This window comes from Physcomitrium patens, chromosome 16 (assembly GCF_059467195.1).
Source record: "Physcomitrium patens ecotype Gransden chromosome 16, ASM5946719v1, whole genome shotgun sequence".
Classification (NCBI taxonomy): domain Eukaryota; kingdom Viridiplantae; phylum Streptophyta; class Bryopsida; order Funariales; family Funariaceae; genus Physcomitrium; species Physcomitrium patens.
The window spans coordinates 8,252,383-8,269,621 of NC_143425.1; the positions used below are offsets into that span (position 1 = coordinate 8,252,383).

Below are 17,239 nucleotides of genomic sequence, written 5' to 3' on the forward strand. Positions count from 1 at the left end.
TTTTTTGCTTTTTTTTGTTTCTGTTTTATTTTTTTGTTGGGTTTTGGCTGGCATGCGGGGGGAGATGAGTAGATGGAAGTTACGTTAAATCTACGCGTGGGTTTTCACTGCACTGATCGCATCACGGTGTGATCAGTGGCCACGGCGATGATCTCGCTGGCAACGGAGCTACAGAGACGCGGGGGTGGAGGAGGAACCAGACGCCATGCGCCGTGTATATCACCCTCCGCGGCGTGTTCCCCACTTGGGAACCTCCTTGCGAACTGGATCCTCTCCCGGGAACGCCGCCTTCCTACTTTTGCCTTTGTGCCTTTGTTTCCGGTTCCTACTTCCTTTTTCGGGCAGACTAAAAGGTGTTGGATTTCTGTTGGGTTCGACCTGCTTTGCCATAGCTGGCTCCTCGATGCCCTTTTTACCTACTTTTTTGCAACACCTGTGGAATAAATTAATGAAATTTTGTGAGTGAGGATAATACAAATTGTGATTACTATCTACTAATAATCTGTAGAATGTATACATGTATGCACAATGCACTCACATACATAAAAAAAAATTATAATAAAATTAATTTGTAATTATGCAATCACATCTAATGACTTCCATGACAAAAGACACAAGATATGATATTGAAGCATTTCAATTGAAGTTTTACCTCTAGAAAACATGGTACTACTTACTTTTCATGTTTGTATAATAACAAGATAGTAACTGAATTAACAACATTAAAATTTTGATATTCCATTTGATGACTCCCACCATTTGTTTTTTAGATTTCAAAATATTCTAATCAGATATTCTGAAAAACTGCTTATAATTTGACCCAGTTTGACCTAATGATTTGCAGTCTATTTTACCAACACTAACTCCAAGGAAGTTACACAATATCTTTTGGTTTAGTTTTGCACCTTTTCTAAAATTATTCAAAACTTTGAACTTATTCCAGAAACATCAGTGCATATTAACATTGCTTCAATTCTCGCAATTAATTATAACATTGTGTAATATGTAAGTTTGACTTATAAAACACTAATATTTGTTAGACATTGTGGAAGAAAAAAACTGTAGTTTATAAACAGACTTTGAGAATTTATCGAACATTTAGACTTACTCCCAGGTTTCCAACAACAATTCAACTATAAACATATAAGTTGTGCTTTTCTTCATGCTTTCCATATTGTATATGTTTGAATACTCATACAATATGCAACTTTAAGTTTCTATTCATATATTTAATTAAATGTCTCACATAATCAAATCTTAAAAAATAGTGTTTTATTTATTTGTTTAAATGCAACATAAATTTTAAATACAATGAGTAATGGAAGATTTAGGTTAACATGGTGATGGGATAATTTAACCAATGTTTTGCAATAGAATGTTCTCTCCTTTAATATGGGAGTGGACTCCACATATAATTCATTTGTGAAATTTTACAACATAATGAAGAGAGGCTTAATGGGATGCAGTTCAAAAAACAGGTGGCTTTTACATTGCAGGTAGAATTATGAGTGACTGCTTTTTGAATCAAAGAAAACATTCAAAGTATGTAATATGTAATATATGTTAATATTTTTAAAGCATAATAATACAATTTGGTAAAAGTTATAATAGATTTCTGTACAAAAACATATTAGTAAAATCAGATCACGTTTGTTGTAAAATTATGCTGTGAATCATAATACCAAGCATGATAATGTCTTAAAACTATTAGTCTATTGATAAATATTCTAAAAAAGTGGTTAGACTATTCAGAGGAATCCAACAATGCCACAATATTAGAAGCAAGGTCTTGAAAGACCTGAAGTTTGACCCCAAATTTTGTATCTAGACAGTAGAGTACCTCAAAACAGGCACACATGCACAACAGAAACAAGCATGTTTTGTTTTTTGTATGAAATAAAATAATAATAATAATAATAATAACAATTCCATCACCATCATCATCCTCAATCCCCCTTTCATTTTGTTCACTTCATAGGTTTACATGGGGGGGGGGCCAAATTGTTGAAGCTTTTTCAAATGCAGACAAAATCAGACTTGGAACTGTTCATCCTAAGGACATCATCCCACAAGCATGTAAGTCACAAGAGCCAGTAGTTAATATTTTTTAAAGTTTTTAAATAGAATATTCTCATTTGTAATGGGACTGTGAGGTGTAAGTGTGTGTATGGGGAGGGGGAGTCATAAAAGCATAGGAATGTGAAGTAAGTTAAACTGAATTGGCAGAATTATTTCTCTGAATTCATGCTCTCTTCTGACTCAAAAAGAAAAAGAAAAAGAAACTACAGCTGGGTCCACAACTATGAGTGCATGCAGCTTAAATGGGAAATTCAGAACAGCTAAGCTGTGGGTCTTCTTCTCACTGAGGTCAAGTATGGAGAAACATCCACATAGAGTTCCAATTGATCATTTTAGCAGTTACAGGATCAGATCCCATCAAATCATGCATAGAAATGAGGCTTGTGTCCACTACCACCAAAAGGATGTCCTCATTTCATGAAAAACTCTACAACTTCAGACTTCAGTGGTTGTTGTACCACTCTTTTATAGAGTGAATAAAGGGGATCTCTCTCTCACTCATCATGGAGGAATTTATGACACACACAAGGAGGTACCACATGTGGGCATCAATCCCATGCAGGGACCAGCAAGAATCCATTGCCCTACTTCAAGGAGCCCACACTGGATGGCACCCCATCCAGGCTACATCAGTGCAACAGCTCAGTAGACAGATAACACTCCAGGGGTCTACATCCAACGGGCGTCTAAATTCTTCTGCATAATATTTAGGTACTTAGGATATGAATCATGTACATAATCCCAGAAGGTACACAAGTACACTCATGGCAACAAGGTCTTAATCTTGTGAAAACACATACCTGTACTGGCTCTGTTGCTGAAGAACTCAATAGCTGCATTACCCTTTAGCAATGTGCATTGTACACACTGCACTAAAAAAATCCAAGAAAAGTAAAATAAAAATAAATAATGTCCTATGAAACTCAGGCAATGACAACTAACTTGTGTCTATACAAATTCAGAGCCGGCTAAACAACAACCAACAGAGTTCCTGAAGATAATGGGATTGCCAATACTGGAATATCAAAGAAATTGATGATAATTTTGGAAAAATGTCAATAGCAAACAGATCTGTAGGTCATACTTGCACAAAGAATTTCCATCTCATCTTCAACCTAGAAACCTAAATCTTATGTTTCAAAGTCAAGAAACCAACCCAAACTCAATCACTTTGGCAACAAATTGATACAATGTGAACCTAATCACCATAAATCAAATAGTTCCTTACAAGACTTTTAAGAGTTGCAAATCACTTCCCTACTATTGAATAAGAGTTGAAGTGAGGACAAAACATTGATCTCCAAATGTGTGATGAACAAGCCTCTTTAAATATGGGATTTTTCCAAAAAAATCCTAATTTCTCTAAAACAAGCTTATCAAGATGCCCTAAAATAAGGCCCTAATGATATTTCTTTGCATGGTTGGAAGAAATGCCCTATGAAGCAATCCATGTAGAAGAATATTGATATGTAGTCACAATAGTTACGTCAAGGTATTCATGTCAAATTCACTATGGTGAAGGAGTTGTAGACCCTCCTAAAAATCCTTTGTAGAAATGAAGTTTAGCCTCGTATCGAATCCAAAAGATGAGAATTTTGACCAAGTTCTATGAATGTGATGCTTGTTCTGTGAGAAGCTCGACTACTGAGATGTTGATCTTTCAAGGCATAAGCAAAAGTGAACAATGAATGTAAAAATATTTTCAATCATGTAGTTTTGTTTTGTGAGGGTGATTTGTGTTGTGAGCTTAAAAAATATCACTAAGATCATCTACATGCAATGGACATTTTTGCATACTCTTGACATTAATTCAAAGCAAGGCACCTCTTACCTTCACTTTTGAGTCCAATTTAAGCATCAATTGAAGTTGCACAACCTCCATCTTCTTACCATTTTGCTTTTTGATCACAAAATAGCCAAAGTAATCTTCACTACATATGCAAAACTTTTGGATGTCATTGCTTCAAAATGGATAACATAACTGATTAGAATTAACATAGATGGTGAGCAAACAATGACTAGGTCGATTTTTGGTATCATATCAAGAATGGTTGAGGCTTTTAGTGATGGGGTTGTGTAGATGTAGTGTGCTCTACATCAACTTGACCTTGTGGTTCAAGCCAAGTATGTCAAGCTATATGATAACTAATTTGTCAACATCTTGACAAACATTATCTCTTATCTTTATTGGCAATACAATCTCATTGGAAAGATAGGTTGTACATATTCAAAATTCATGGACATGTGATAGTTGTGTATGAAAAAATTGAATGAATTTTTGTGGCAAGGTCGAGCGATGATCTAGGAGTATCTCACACAGAAGCTACTTGCATGTATCTCTCTTCTTTCTAAGTGGGTAGCATTGCTTGCACTTAATATGTTGTGGATGTAATCTCCATTGTCATGATACACTTGCAAAGACTAAGCACCCTTCTAAATCAATAGAAAGCCCAAGTTGAAGGCTTGATTTAGTCTTCGTTGGATTTGTGCAAAGAACAAGATTTGCATAATGCTGAGACTTTGGCCAAGGCCATGGACAATTGCACATAACTGTTCTAAAGTGCAAATATACCAGCAATAAAAGCATACTCTTACAATTTTCTGTAATATGCAATTCACTACCTATACATTTGCAAAGATGTCATTGGCCGGAAAAGATCAGATGTTAAATTTCCAGAGGCTTGGGACGCATAATCCTAGTTTATCCGGACTCTTGCCAATACAACAAAACCCTTTTGCGATTAACTGTTTTTAGAATCAGGATTGAAGCGAGCTCAACCGTAGCCTCTGTAAGCACAAAATTGATGGCAAACGAGCTCACTCAAGTCCGCGTCAGCATAGCTCTTCTTCCCTATTTTTTCTTTGTGGTGACATAGGATCCATGAAGAAACCTTGAGAATTCCTCACAAAAACAGTTGACTAGACCTCCTGCACCATACACAAAAACAAGTTCGTATCTCATGTGAGTTAATACGAAGATGCCATGCGACGTTTGTTCATGAGTAGCACGCAGGTTCACATGTTATGCCTTAAGCAAAGTTGAGACATAGATCTCCACAATGCGAACGGTTTAAGATCAAAATCTAGATCTCAATTTAGTGGTTTCCTCAAACGATCTCTCCTGAAGACTCCGACATATATGTTAAAATATATGCACATTCTCATGTGTGACTACTCTCGAATAAGTTTACTTCGAAATTGTTGGCTAGCCAAGGGAAAGTAGTTTGGCGCACACTCCCAAATTAAAGAAAAAAAACCTTTCAGCTTCAGGCATACAATTTTCCCTTATCCAAACTGCAACTGTCTGTACAAATTGATTATTAGACGGAAGCCAATAGCTACTACCTTGAGATGTTTGCATAATAATGATAGTTGTCACTTCCAACGTGTTGACGATAGACTTAATCAGAAGAGAAGTGTCCATTGAAATGCCTGGATACATTACACACATCAATGACTCAGAACAGCAAGTAAAAAACAGCAACAACTGGAACAAGTTTAATTCACATATGGAACCACTACAAGTAAAAATCGAATTGTGACAATACTTTCTCCTAAAATTTACAAACTAAATTAGCAAAGACCTCTTCCTGTTATAACATAAAAAGCAACAGGGCAAGTAACCAAGAAGCCTTACCTCTTATTGAGTTTTTCAACCGCATCGGAAGCTAGCAACAAAGTATCACCAGCACGCTCTTGCACGGTGTATAATTCCTGGCCGCCTCTAGCTCGTACAACCAACCAAGCATTCTGCTTTGTTCGAACACAAATTTCAAGGTCTGGATCGTGCCCAGATTTCTCACCCTCCAGCCTTCCTTTTACCAGGTCAACGTCTGCCCGGACGACGTTAAGTGCTGCTAGTGACTCCTGCAATGCACATTGAGTTAAGCATAAATGAATAAGTTTTAATAAAGAGCAGCCACAGAAATTTTACAAAATAGTCTGGGCGTTCACGATTACAGTAGAATAAGACACCTTGGAGAGTGTAGCCACTTTGCTAGGAGGGGATGCCTTGACGGTCTTGTTGATGCGATCACAGCAAAGATACCGATATCCTGGAACATGAGATGCATTTATTCCTTTCCACTCTTTTGATATCCTTTCTTCAAGTTTCTGTACCTCCTGAGCCCCCTGAGTGAAGAAAGAGACGAGTGACACGGGTCATTCGGCTATGCTTTCAAAGACAGTATTTAACAAGCATAATGTTCTCTAATCTTGATTAACAATGAAAACTTTGAACTTCCCTCACAAAATAACCGAGAACTACGTCAAGTTCATGAGCTGTCGCTCAATTCCAAACTGGAGAAAGCCGCTAAACAGGTCGACATAGATAACAAGATACCTACCTTCTCAAGCAGCTGTCCTCTTAATAGCGCAAATCCGTCCAAGCCATTGACAGAAGAGCAGGTTGGAACCAACATGATTAGCGTAACTGTCCGAAGTTGATAAACACACAATCGCATTTCCTCCTTGGTGCGTTTTAGCCAAATGGTAGGATGAGACGCCTCACTGCGAATAGCACCTTTATTTTCAGAACCCCAAGAATCGGTATCCAGAAAATTGTCACCTTCTTTCCACCAGCCATCAGGTTTCATAGGCCGTGAAACCTTCTTTGAATCTCGCTGCAAAAGAGAAGAAACCTCTTCTTCACTTGCAGGTGTCTGAGAAGAAGCTGATGTTCCATTATTGAGCAAATTCCGAAACGTATATTGACCTGCTAGCACGACCATCCAACATGTAGTCACTCTCCATGACTATCGACGATGAGCTCTTAAACAATGCATTTCCTTACAGCTTCACAACATATTCCGACATGACAGGTCACATCTGAACCCAAAGTTAGTTACAATAACATCTGAGAGAGCTAAAGAGGCTTAAAACGTAAGATCCTAAAGTTCGTTCATACCAGTAGCAGATATCGCAGATAAGCTGGGAGCTTGACTTTTGCGTTTTGATAGTGAGATTGCAGCAGGTGTCAATCGGAGTGATGCATAGCTATACAGTCTTGCGGTATCCTCCTATTACATCCAGGAAAACAATGAATAAGCTAAAGTTGGCATCCAGTCAAATTGCAAGAAGCACATGAGAGCTTGATCCTCATGTAAAGAAGTATGGCATAATTCAACTCAACATCTGGAAATATATTTAACTGAGTGCTATGAAGTACTAGGCCCCATGTGAATAGGTTTAGGCAGTCATACCGCAGATAACGTGCTCAAAACGAGATAATTGTGAAATAGCACCAGAGTGTGACGTACGGTTCCACCTCCAAACCACGACTCCAAGAGCCCTACCAAAGACTTCCGCACCACAAGACCAATCAATTGTCTGTTCCTAAAGCCATATACAACACACGAAATAGATAACAGCATACAGAAAGAACCTACCGACCATTTTATACGAAATACTTAAAGAACGTCTGTACCTGTGCCTGAAGAAGGGTGTCGCGGTCAAGATTAACTGGCTCCACCATGCCCCGCTCAGTCAGACCTTCTGATATTGATGGGAGTCGTAACTTCGATCCTACCACAAATTCTGCATTCCAATGTGCAGCGACGAGTGTAACAAAATCACACGAAGTAACAGCTGCTTTTCATTGGTTACAAACCAAATCAATGATCCAAATGCAAAGGTCGCTACATTTTCGCTACTTGAAATTGGCGACAATAAACTTCGATGGACGTAATCCGTTTGGGAGTTCCTTAAAAAACAATTCCAAACACCAATTCACAATTCACACAAAATTTCGTACAGAAAACTTCCAGGAAGAATGAGTGAATCATGCCTGCAAGGTAATCAGGGAAGAACGCATGCAAACTGCTGCGAGCTAAATCTCCGAGGGGATGATTCTGTAACAAATCCCGGATGGAGCCAAAAAACATGACAAATAGGTCATGAGCTTCCTTCAACATCTCTTCTAAAGCTGTGAATCTGACCTCCTCTTCCCCTTCTTTGCTCTTCTCGATGACCTGTCGGCAAGTGATTCACATAATTAATTTCTCTAAATATAATGCCATACTACAATTCTAAAAGAGACATGCAACTCAGAGGTTGAAGAAACTTAAGATAACAATACTTTCACAACTACATCAGCAACTCTATAGCAGAGTTCGGCTGGGCCCTCACCATAACCATCCATATGTCGGGTTCACAATTAAAGAATACATGACAGTGCCCCTCTGCTTGCATCAACTGGCAAGGTTTATCAGGCGAGAATATCCTGCCACAAAACAGAACATAGATACTCAATTTCTGATGCATCAAGTCCCGCACTTACAACCATGACGCTCATAAAATTAAAAATATAAGGTAAAAATAAATTTTAAAAATGCTTCAGAAATGCTCATGGAAAGAGCTGAAGCAGTCCTAGTGAGAATAACACTAATCATCTCAGAAATCGAATATGCGCGGTCGTGGTAACAACTGATGAGTACCTTGTGAAAGTGATCAGACCTTCACTGAGCCCCACGACAGAGAGTTGCGAAGAGAGGGGACAGTCCACCGGGTAAAAGAAGAGAATTTTGTCAAGCTCGTGGCCTTCTTGTTGCCCTCGTCGCATATCAAAGACACAAACCTACATCAAACAAAAAAATTCACAAATTATTCTACGAAACTTAAAAATCATCCCCATTCCTAATCCCGGATCGACTAAGTGCTGGATAAGCACTATCAAATAGTCAACACATCTCGCCATTCGAAGGTAAGCGCGTCATCCTGCCCAGAATGAGCACACTCAGCATAGGTCAAGTCCTAAAAACTCCACAACCTCTCCCAAATTCAACATCCAATGAAACAATCTCAGGTTCATTCTCGACCACTCTCTAACCAGGCCTCCATTTTCCAACCTCACTCAGACACCCGATCACTCTTCCCCAATGCACTCAAAACCCACCAAAACTGAACAGCTTCACCGACCTGCACAGACTCCGCCCACGCTCCCATGGTCGCAGAACCGCAGCAACTCGCCGCAGCGCCCGTCTTGTCGTCCTGTTCCTCACGCTCGAGACGGACCTCCAGCCACGGAACCCGACGAACCACGCCAAAATCATATCATTGCATCTCCCAATTGCCGAAAGACCTCAAAATCATCGCCTGATTTCACGCGCCTCTACACGAACATATCATTCAGCAGGGTCATGACAGGGAAAACAGGAAAATTTCGCAGGAGATTGCAAACCAGCGACTCGTCGGTGGGATCCAAGCGATGGCTATGGCGAGGAGAGCTCGATCGGACACGACACCGTGACACGAAGAGTATGAGAAACCCTAATTGTGCGGAGCAGAGCAGAGCAGAGCGGGCGGATGGGCGGGATAGTTGGACGGGTGGGCGGGAGCCTACTTCATCCACCCGTGATGTGGATCGCCAGCTAGACGAATTCCCCACCTCCTTTTGCTGAGGTGGTATGGGACCTCCCAGCCCGCACTCTGCAGAAGGGAAATGCTCTGAATTGCAAAGTGTTGTCTGTCTTTCATGAGTTCCTACAATGCTTCGTGAGGTCCCAGAGTTGAAGAATGATGATATTTTGCATTGTAGCATTTATATTTACCAGAAAAAGAAGAAAAAAAAAAGAAGTGTAAATCATTTCAAAAATATTGGTGATAAAGGCATTTGGGGAACCATTTATTTATGCAGAATGAATCTATATAACAAGGAAGCTTAGTTACAAGACAAACACATAAACAAGCCTTTTCATTGGTTGAAATCAAAGAAATCATTAACCAATAGAAAGACCTCTAGAAAGACCAGTTTATTATCTGTAAACAACTTTTTCATATCTTTCAAAAGCACAGATTTCAGCTTATATAATAAATTTATTCTTTAATGAATTCATTCTTTTTGCATGATTGTGGTGTTTTATTTTGGTTTAAATCTTAATTGATTTATTGTAATGTATGTTGCACATGTGTTACTTTTACCGATGGTTGTTTGTATTCTTTTGAAGATGATATGAAAAATCAAAGGGTTAAAAAAAACCATGGAATGGTATCCAAAACTTCTAAGAGCATGGCCACCAATAGTACCAATGCTTGCACCATTTGCACCATTTGGGCATTTGGCTGCCAACATGCCGAACAAATGTCTTAGTGAGGTTGGGTTCATCCTTGCTATGGGACCCATGTGGAACAGCCAAATAGCATCTGGTCTTGCATATATTGACTACTCTGCCTTGCGGTCCATAGCAATGAGGCATGGGGCTACCTGGCTGCCCCATATGGAGCCTGTAAGGGGCAGCCAAGTAGCTCATAATAAAAGAAAACTTTATACAACATTTTTTTAATCACAAGTTTTACAAAAAGGAGATAAGACTTAGGCCAATAAAGATAAGAAGCAATGATGATTACTTCATATTGTTTTATACTGAAGTAATTTGAAATATAAAATGTATTCTTTAGAAAAGTTAAAGATAAAGAAAACACCAAAGGAAACTATCATTCCCAATAAATGAACATGAGCAATGTCATTGTTATACTAACTTTGGACGTTTTGGTACAAAGTTTCCTAAACAAAAGGTTAGATTTTGAATCATGATATTCTAAATTTTAATACACATTTTCTAAGATACATTTTTGGAAAATTCTGATGACTTAAAACAAAAATAATTACTTAAATGCTACTTAGATATATAAATGCAATCTAAAAAATTACATATAACTAAAATGTATATATATATATATATATATATATGTATTTCTGTGAGTTCTAATTTATAAAAACTGGTTTACAATATGTTTCATTTACTCTTTCAATTCTTTGAATACGTTTTCTTTTTCTTTTTTTAGGACACTGCAATTGTCTACATCAATGGTAAATTTTGAAAAATAAGAATAAAAATAGCAGGAGTAGCAGTAAAAAATGACAATGACAAAGACAAAAACAAAAAACATACTATCAATCTCTCATAAGCTATGAGAATAAAACCCAACATTGGTTTTACTCTGTACAAGATATTATTGTCTAAATATTCTTTCAATAAAGAGGAGCTCTTTTAAAAATTAAATATAAGCTTGCTCAAATGCAATCACATACTGTACATAAATATTTAATGCCAAAATACAAAAAAAAAAAAAAAAAAAAAATCCTTCATTTCGAATATACTTGCCGACGGAATGACGTGCATCACGGTGACGTTACGAGATCCGGATTCGAGAACCCCGCGGCCAAAGATGAGTACCTGATACCGCGTACCACGGGACAGACTCTCATTCGCCCCTTTGTCCACGTATATAGACACGTGTCAGCACAGTGGAGATATCAGAAACGGGGGTGCGTGACCGACCCATTCCTACCAGGTGGCACATTGTTCCGCGTCTGCCTGTTCTCGTGATAAAGTTTTCGTTCATTTGGTGCCAGGCAAGCATCGAAAGTGGGTAATGCGGATCCCGATGATGCCGATTCTAGACTTCAATTCCGCAACTGGATCGAATTCAATGTGTCGCGATACTGCCCGATGTTGAATGAAAAGGCGGCCTTTCGGTGATCTGTATTGAGTGCACCGAAACACACTGAGACGTCCAGATTTTGATATTCGGTGACATGCTTTTAGAATCGTGCACGCCGTAACTTTTCCAGGTGAGGGTTGATCTCGCTTTGTAAGATCTGTTGGCTTGTTTCGACGAATCAATGCTGAGTTTTGGGTGTAGGTGCAGAATTTGAGCTCCAGAGACGTCCGCAGGTAGCTTGGACGGTGGAGAGCTTGCTGCTGCTGCTGCTGCTGCCGACACACATGTGAATGCGGCTCTAGTGTAGGGACGGAGAGGGAGACTCGAACGGGGAGGAATTGTATTCGTAGTGTGACTCTTGATGCTCCGCCCTGCGAAGATTTGTGGAGGATATAAAGTTTTATGTTGGTAGTGAGGGGGAGTGGTCTAGGTAGCGGAGAAGTGGTGATCAGAAGCGAAAGATGGGGTTAACGATGTGGATGCTGGGCGTGATCGGAGTGGGGTCTTCCCTCCGACCATCATCGCCAGTCGGCGCGCGTTTCAGCTTTATGGGGCCAGAGTGGTGGATATCCTTTGGCATTTCGGTTGTGCTGATTTTATTTGCTGGCATCATGTCGGGCCTCACGCTAGGCCTCATGTCACTAGGATTGGTCGACTTGGAAGTACTGCAGCAGAGCGGCACTGAGAAGGAGAAGAATCAGGCTAGTGAGTATAGTGTATTCCCTGCTGCTGATTCATTCTGAGGAACTCATCTCCCATTCCCTGCCTACCTCTAACATTGTCACCGCACATCCAACTCTACCCAAGCATGCTCCAAGAGGAATGTTAGACCACTAGTTGACGAAGTTAATCACGTGATTGCTGAAGCTAACAATCGGGATGATTTTGCTCTGCCGCTGATCCCTTCAGGATTTAGTAACGCTACGTTTGTGATGCGTTACAGCCAAGATCCTGCCCGTGGTTCAACAGCAGCATCAGCTCCTCGTGACACTGCTTCTATGTAATGCAGTTGCTATGGAAGTAAGAGCCCATCTCAGTTCTTTAACAAGCATGGCAAGCGCCTTTATGTGTATATATATATATATATATTTTTCACATGGTCTTCAATTCATCCATGTGCTCTAACAGCTGCTGATTTTCGCTATTTGTTATTGCGTTGGGTGATGCAGGCGCTTCCTATTTTTTTGAATTACATGTTTAACGAGTTTGTGGCAGTTGTGTTGTCCGTCACTTTTGTGCTCGCTTTTGGGGAGGTAAATGATCCTTCATATCTCCCAAACTGCAAAGAAAATACCTCCTCGAAATCTGGAGAATATACAGTTAATGACAAAGATGAATCGTGTCATTTTCTGTTTACAGTCATTTATTTTGAATTTTTAATAATATCTTGATTATAGCTGAAATCTATGTCAGATTGAAGGTTTATGGTTCCGTTGTCAGGTGATACCTCAAGCAGTATGTTCTAGGCACGGGCTTTCGATCGGTGCCAGCTTAATCTGGTTGGTCAAAATCCTCATGCTCCTGTGCTGGCCCATCTCCTATCCTGTTGGAAAAGTAAGCCTGCTTCATCACAAAAAAGAAAAAAAGAAAAAAAGTGAACCAAAACAAAACAAAACAAAACAAAACAATCTTAAAGCCGAGTTCCTTCAACTTGCTTTCCCACATGATGCTGAATGTTGATTTTAGTAAGAAAAATGTGAAGAATATGCAGTTGTACGTTCTTCGAACTCAGATTCGAGAGTGAAGACCACTGTCTGATCATTCGTTACGAATGCAGATACTAGACCATATATTAGGGCACAATGATTCGGCACTGTTCAGGAGGGCGCAGCTCAAGGCACTAGTCAGCATTCATGGAAAAGAGGTATTATTGTAACCAGAATTCGTTCTTCAAAACTGTTCGCTCAGTGCATTGGCTCATTAGACTGCTGCCGGAGGAGTTTCTGTTGATTCTTGTTGAACTCTCTTGGATTTGGCAGGCTGGAAAAGGAGGAGAGCTTACACATGATGAAACGACTATCATTCGGGGGGCTTTGGACCTCACGGAGAAGGTAAGGAAACGACAAACAAGTTCACAAGTAGGAAAGTTATGACACGGACCTTATTGTTGTTTCAAATGAAACGGTATCCATGTTTTTAAACAAGGTGTTTGCCTTGTTTACATCAGACTGCGCTGGATTCCATGACCCCTTTGGAGTCAACCTTCTCCCTAGACGTTCATACAAAGCTAAGCGGGTATGTCTCCTCCGGACTAATTTTGCGCTTTGATTTCGCACAAGTATCTCTCTCAGATCGTGCACAGATCTATAATGAAGGTTAAGCCTCATGTGGTGAAGTGTCAGTTTTTGTTTTTTTTTCGTTTTATCGTTTTTTTTTTTTTTTTTTTTTTTTTTTTTGTTTTGTTTTGTTTTCCATGCTCTTGAATGTTATACTGGTCAAGTGACTATTGATTCTCTGTCTCTGTGGCTGCTGAGAGTCAGGGAGGTGATTGACAAAATTGTTGCTTGAGGACACAGCCGGATTCCGGTTTATGAGGGAGATAAACGAAATCTTGTTGGTGTTTTATTGGTAACCTGCCAACCCTAGGGCTGACATCAGTGTATGGGTTTAGGTTTCTTTCGAGTTGATAGATTTCTCGTGATTTTGAAGCTATTGATTTGGACTTGTGTTGAAGAGGGGATTGAGGTTGAATTTCTTTTAGCCTCACAGTTTAGATTTTTGCAGGTGAAGAGCCTTTTGACAGCACATGTTAAGGCTGAGACTCCGTTAACAGACGTCAGATTAAGAAAGATGCCTAGGTAATCTTTTGATAACCACTTACGTGTATTTTTCGTTTACTTCAGTTCACCTGGATTGCGAGTTAACTATAAGGCTTGTGACGGGAATCAATTGTCGCTCACCATGGCACCTCAATGTACTACTGATAGACATATTGATCGCAGCTGTAGAAATATACATATTTTTAAAACTTCGATGATAATCCCACCTGCTGAAGAAATTCATTTTTCAGCTAATCGCAATAAGTGGTGTCGATTGCAGAGTGCCCAGCGACATGCCCCTATATGATATACTGAATGAATTTCAGAAAGGTAGCAGCCACATGGCAGCAGTAACGAAAGTTAAGGGAGAGAAGAAGAGGAGTTCGGACGAGATTAAAGCGAAGCAAAGTCAGAAAGCGGACGCTAACCGTGATGCAGACCTCGAGAAGGGTATATCCGATGAAGGCGCACCAGAAGATCTGGTGGAGGAAGTTGAATATGACGACGTCGAGGTGGGACAAGTCATAGGGATCATCACGCTTGAAGATGTGATGGAAGAGCTTCTACAAGAAGAGATTGTGGATGAAACAGATGAGTTCGTTGACGTCGCCAACAGGTGCCTACGCTTTCTGAGTCCCTCTTGTCTGCTTGACACTGTAATAAGTTTTATGGAGCCTAGAGGAAGACTGATGCATCGTAATAGTTCGGTGCTCTGAATCAGGGTTGAGAACATTTGTGCTTATTACGTGGTCAATTATGGTGTGCAGGGTAAAAGTAGCAGCAGCTGCGGCAGCACAAATGAACAAAGGAACACTATTCCTCAGAGCTGCATCTTACAAGAATCCGGTAATGCTCTACCGTCTTGTTACTACTGTCTAAGTCAGCACAGATTGCAATGGCATTCTTTTTGATACAATAACTTCGATGCCCGTGATCTTTCTAGCCTTTTTCCTATCATTTATGGGACCTACAGATTGCCCCGCAGCTAAAAACAGGATTGACGAGTGACATTGATGAACTGTGCTTGCAGAAAATGGGGATGTCGAAACAAGGCCATCATGCGATTAAAAAGGTTCGGCAAGTTGAGGACGAGGCTATGAGACAAAATCGTTTGAATCGACTTGGTATGAGTGGCAGCAACGATTTGACAGATCCACTGTTGGATCGCGAATAACGCTCGTCGGTCGCAATTCATCGGTTTCAAGTCAGTGATCACTTCAGGCCGATCATCAGCCAAAACCTTGTTATCACTTCTGCATGATCTCAATCCGATTGACCCTTGCGACTTTAATCAAGAGATTAGTAGTTATACAGTGAGTTCCACATGTAAGATGGTCAGGAAAACTCACAGTCAAGTTTTCAAAATATTCAACTACAGGTTTCAGGTCGAATGACTCTTTGCAAATTCTCCATCAAAGAAGCCTAGCAGTTTCTTATGGCACTAATACTATCAGGTTTGTGCAAGCGGGGCTCAAAGATCGTAACCCGATCATAGTGTACCAATTGAAGTCATTAAAGTTACCCCCGCCGGATTGTATTCCTACCCCATACTGATTACATCGAGATATTCCTTACGCACAGCTGCAGTTTCAAGCTCTTATCCAGTCTTAACCCAAACCCTAGCAAATCATGTGTTCCCGTATTAAACATCCATCTCCACTGCCAGAACACTCCCAAATGCACAATTCGTTTAGTGTGCTGGTTCATACCATTCAATTACACCAAAGCCTCTTATCAGCATTAGATTTCTAGCTCATGCCTCCACTCAAACATGCGCGCAAAGGCAAAGCAGAGTCTGCAGCTCCAGTCGAGTTCACACATTAAACCCATTGATTACAAAAATCTATCCCCCTGACCCCCCCCCCCCCCCCCCCCCCCCCTTCTCTAGATTAGCTAACCGAACACGCACAGCAACACCGTCTACAGCTCCAGGGACAAAGTTAGCCAACACAGGGACGCAACACGACGACGAACATTAAACTGGTCAGTGATGCGCTGTGGCCCTGTCAGCAATAATAGAAAGCAGTACAAATTTCCACTGCAACCCAGTTGTTCGGTTCGTCGAGAAAGACAACCCACTACAACCACGACAAAGGATAAAGCTGCGAAGGGCGCCATGCATGTAAAGCGGTGGGGCCTCTGCAAAGCGCAGCCAGCGAATGAATGCACACGAAAACTAGCTTCATTGTATTATTAGGCAAACGAGCAACACACCGTCGCGAAAGACATCCTCCAATTCTGGACAATCCATCCTCCCATTCTGGAGAATCCTGTAATGCTCCAATTCTTCACGGAGAATCAGCAGAAGTCGCTGCCTGCACCCAACCAGCCCTCTGGTTAGTTACCGGCCAGCCCTTACTTTGTCCGACCCAGACTGCGACTCCAGTTCCGACTCGTGGCGGGAATCTCGGGGCGACGGGGTTTAGTCACCCGGGACCGGTTCCCCTCTTTTCGGTGAGAAGTGACTCGGCCCGTTACCTTCTCAACGCCAGGCAGTCCTGCGACCTTTGCCTCATGGCGTCCCCCTTCATAGTCCATGCAACTATCGCAACATGATGGGACCGAGGGAGTTCCCGGAGGCTTAGTCCTCCGAGACCTCCCTGAGAAGTCATCGTCCCCAAGTGTGGGAACTTCTCCCTTTTGATACTCGCTTCTTACTTCCATCCCTCATGGTGGAATCCCCACACAAGTCACCTCTTCTTTGCACACTTTAGGGAGGTGACATTCTCCCCTACTTTGAGCATTAATGTCCGCATTAACCTTTGTGTCATGTGCCTTCTTATATAGTCCTTCCTACTAGACTTCTTTTCTTCTTAAGACGATAAGGTCGCTACTCCTTATCTAGCGACCATTATTTATTTTGGGAGGATTTTTCTTTGTCATCCATCTCCCTTTCATCTTAGTTTCCATAGTTTTGTTTCCTTTCTAGAGCCCCCTTCCAATCGGGTGTGCAATGGGTG

At 40.7% G+C, this 17,239-nt stretch overlaps 2 protein-coding genes and 1 pseudogene across 38 annotated transcripts; 2 read left to right on the forward strand and 1 right to left on the reverse strand.

Annotated features, from left to right (window-relative positions):
• Positions 1-41: 41 nt before the first annotated feature.
• Positions 42-3,328, forward strand: LOC141046328 (uncharacterized). 36 transcript variants are annotated; one of them, XR_012219168.2, is made up of 5 exons: positions 42-458; positions 1,467-1,542; positions 1,979-2,076; positions 2,416-2,790; positions 3,042-3,328. XR_012219168.2 is itself a non-coding variant. In XM_073539477.2 (4 exons), exons 1-4 carry the CDS (start codon positions 206-208, stop codon positions 2,319-2,321), a joined length of 432 nt encoding a protein of 143 aa, XP_073395578.1. In that variant the 5' UTR covers positions 42-205; the 3' UTR covers positions 2,322-3,012. The 36 variants fall into 36 exon arrangements, 11 of the variants coding, with proteins under 11 accessions (XP_073395578.1, XP_073395574.1, XP_073395575.1 ...); XR_016507056.1 differs by lacking the exon at positions 3,042-3,328 and adding an exon at positions 1,041-1,114 and having other exon boundaries at positions 1,479-1,542; positions 2,317-3,012; XR_012219187.2 differs by lacking the exon at positions 3,042-3,328 and adding an exon at positions 1,041-1,114 and having other exon boundaries at positions 1,479-1,496; positions 2,317-3,012.
• A 1,189-nt stretch (positions 3,329-4,517) lies between these two features.
• On the reverse strand, positions 4,518-9,384 carry LOC112293906 (vacuolar fusion protein CCZ1 homolog B). Its single transcript, XM_024543874.3, has 12 exons — positions 8,995-9,384; positions 8,514-8,653; positions 8,206-8,299; positions 7,865-8,048; positions 7,505-7,614; positions 7,281-7,379; positions 6,986-7,097; positions 6,426-6,793; positions 6,055-6,210; positions 5,717-5,946; positions 5,425-5,511; positions 4,518-5,007 (listed from the first exon to the last, which is right to left on the reverse strand). Exons 1-11 carry the CDS (start codon positions 9,019-9,021, stop codon positions 5,481-5,483), a joined length of 1,551 nt encoding a protein of 516 aa, XP_024399642.1. The 5' UTR covers positions 9,022-9,384; the 3' UTR covers positions 4,518-5,007; positions 5,425-5,480.
• A 2,024-nt stretch (positions 9,385-11,408) lies between these two features.
• Positions 11,409-15,859, forward strand: LOC112293939 (DUF21 domain-containing protein At4g14240-like; annotated as a pseudogene). Its single transcript, XR_012219214.2, has 12 exons — positions 11,409-12,225; positions 12,464-12,540; positions 12,690-12,773; positions 12,961-13,074; positions 13,298-13,384; positions 13,500-13,571; positions 13,688-13,755; positions 14,001-14,088; positions 14,245-14,318; positions 14,560-14,895; positions 15,047-15,125; positions 15,310-15,859. The product of XR_012219214.2 is annotated as a DUF21 domain-containing protein At4g14240-like (transcript).
• The last annotated feature ends 1,380 nt before the right edge of the window (positions 15,860-17,239 follow it).

Excerpts from the sequence above, each read along its gene's own strand:
- LOC141046328 (XM_073539473.2), top strand. The coding sequence starts at position 206 with ATGCGCCGTGTATATCACCCTCCGCGGCGTGTTCCCCACTTGGGAACC. Across the intron at positions 1,543-1,978 it reads AATCAAAGAAAACATTCAAA|GTTTACATGGGGGGGGGGCC; the intron begins GTATGTAATATG and ends TTCACTTCATAG. Across the intron at positions 2,077-2,415 it reads GGACATCATCCCACAAGCAT|CAGTTACAGGATCAGATCCC; the intron begins GTAAGTCACAAG and ends TGATCATTTTAG.
- LOC112293906 (XM_024543874.3), bottom strand. The coding sequence starts at position 9,021 with ATGGGAGCGTGGGCGGAGTCTGTGCAG. Across the intron at positions 8,049-8,205 it reads CCGACATATGGATGGTTATG|GTCATCGAGAAGAGCAAAGA; the intron begins GTGAGGGCCCAG and ends ACTTGCCGACAG. Across the intron at positions 7,615-7,864 it reads CTTCCCTGATTACCTTGCAG|AATTTGTGGTAGGATCGAAG; the intron begins GCATGATTCACT and ends ATTGGAATGCAG.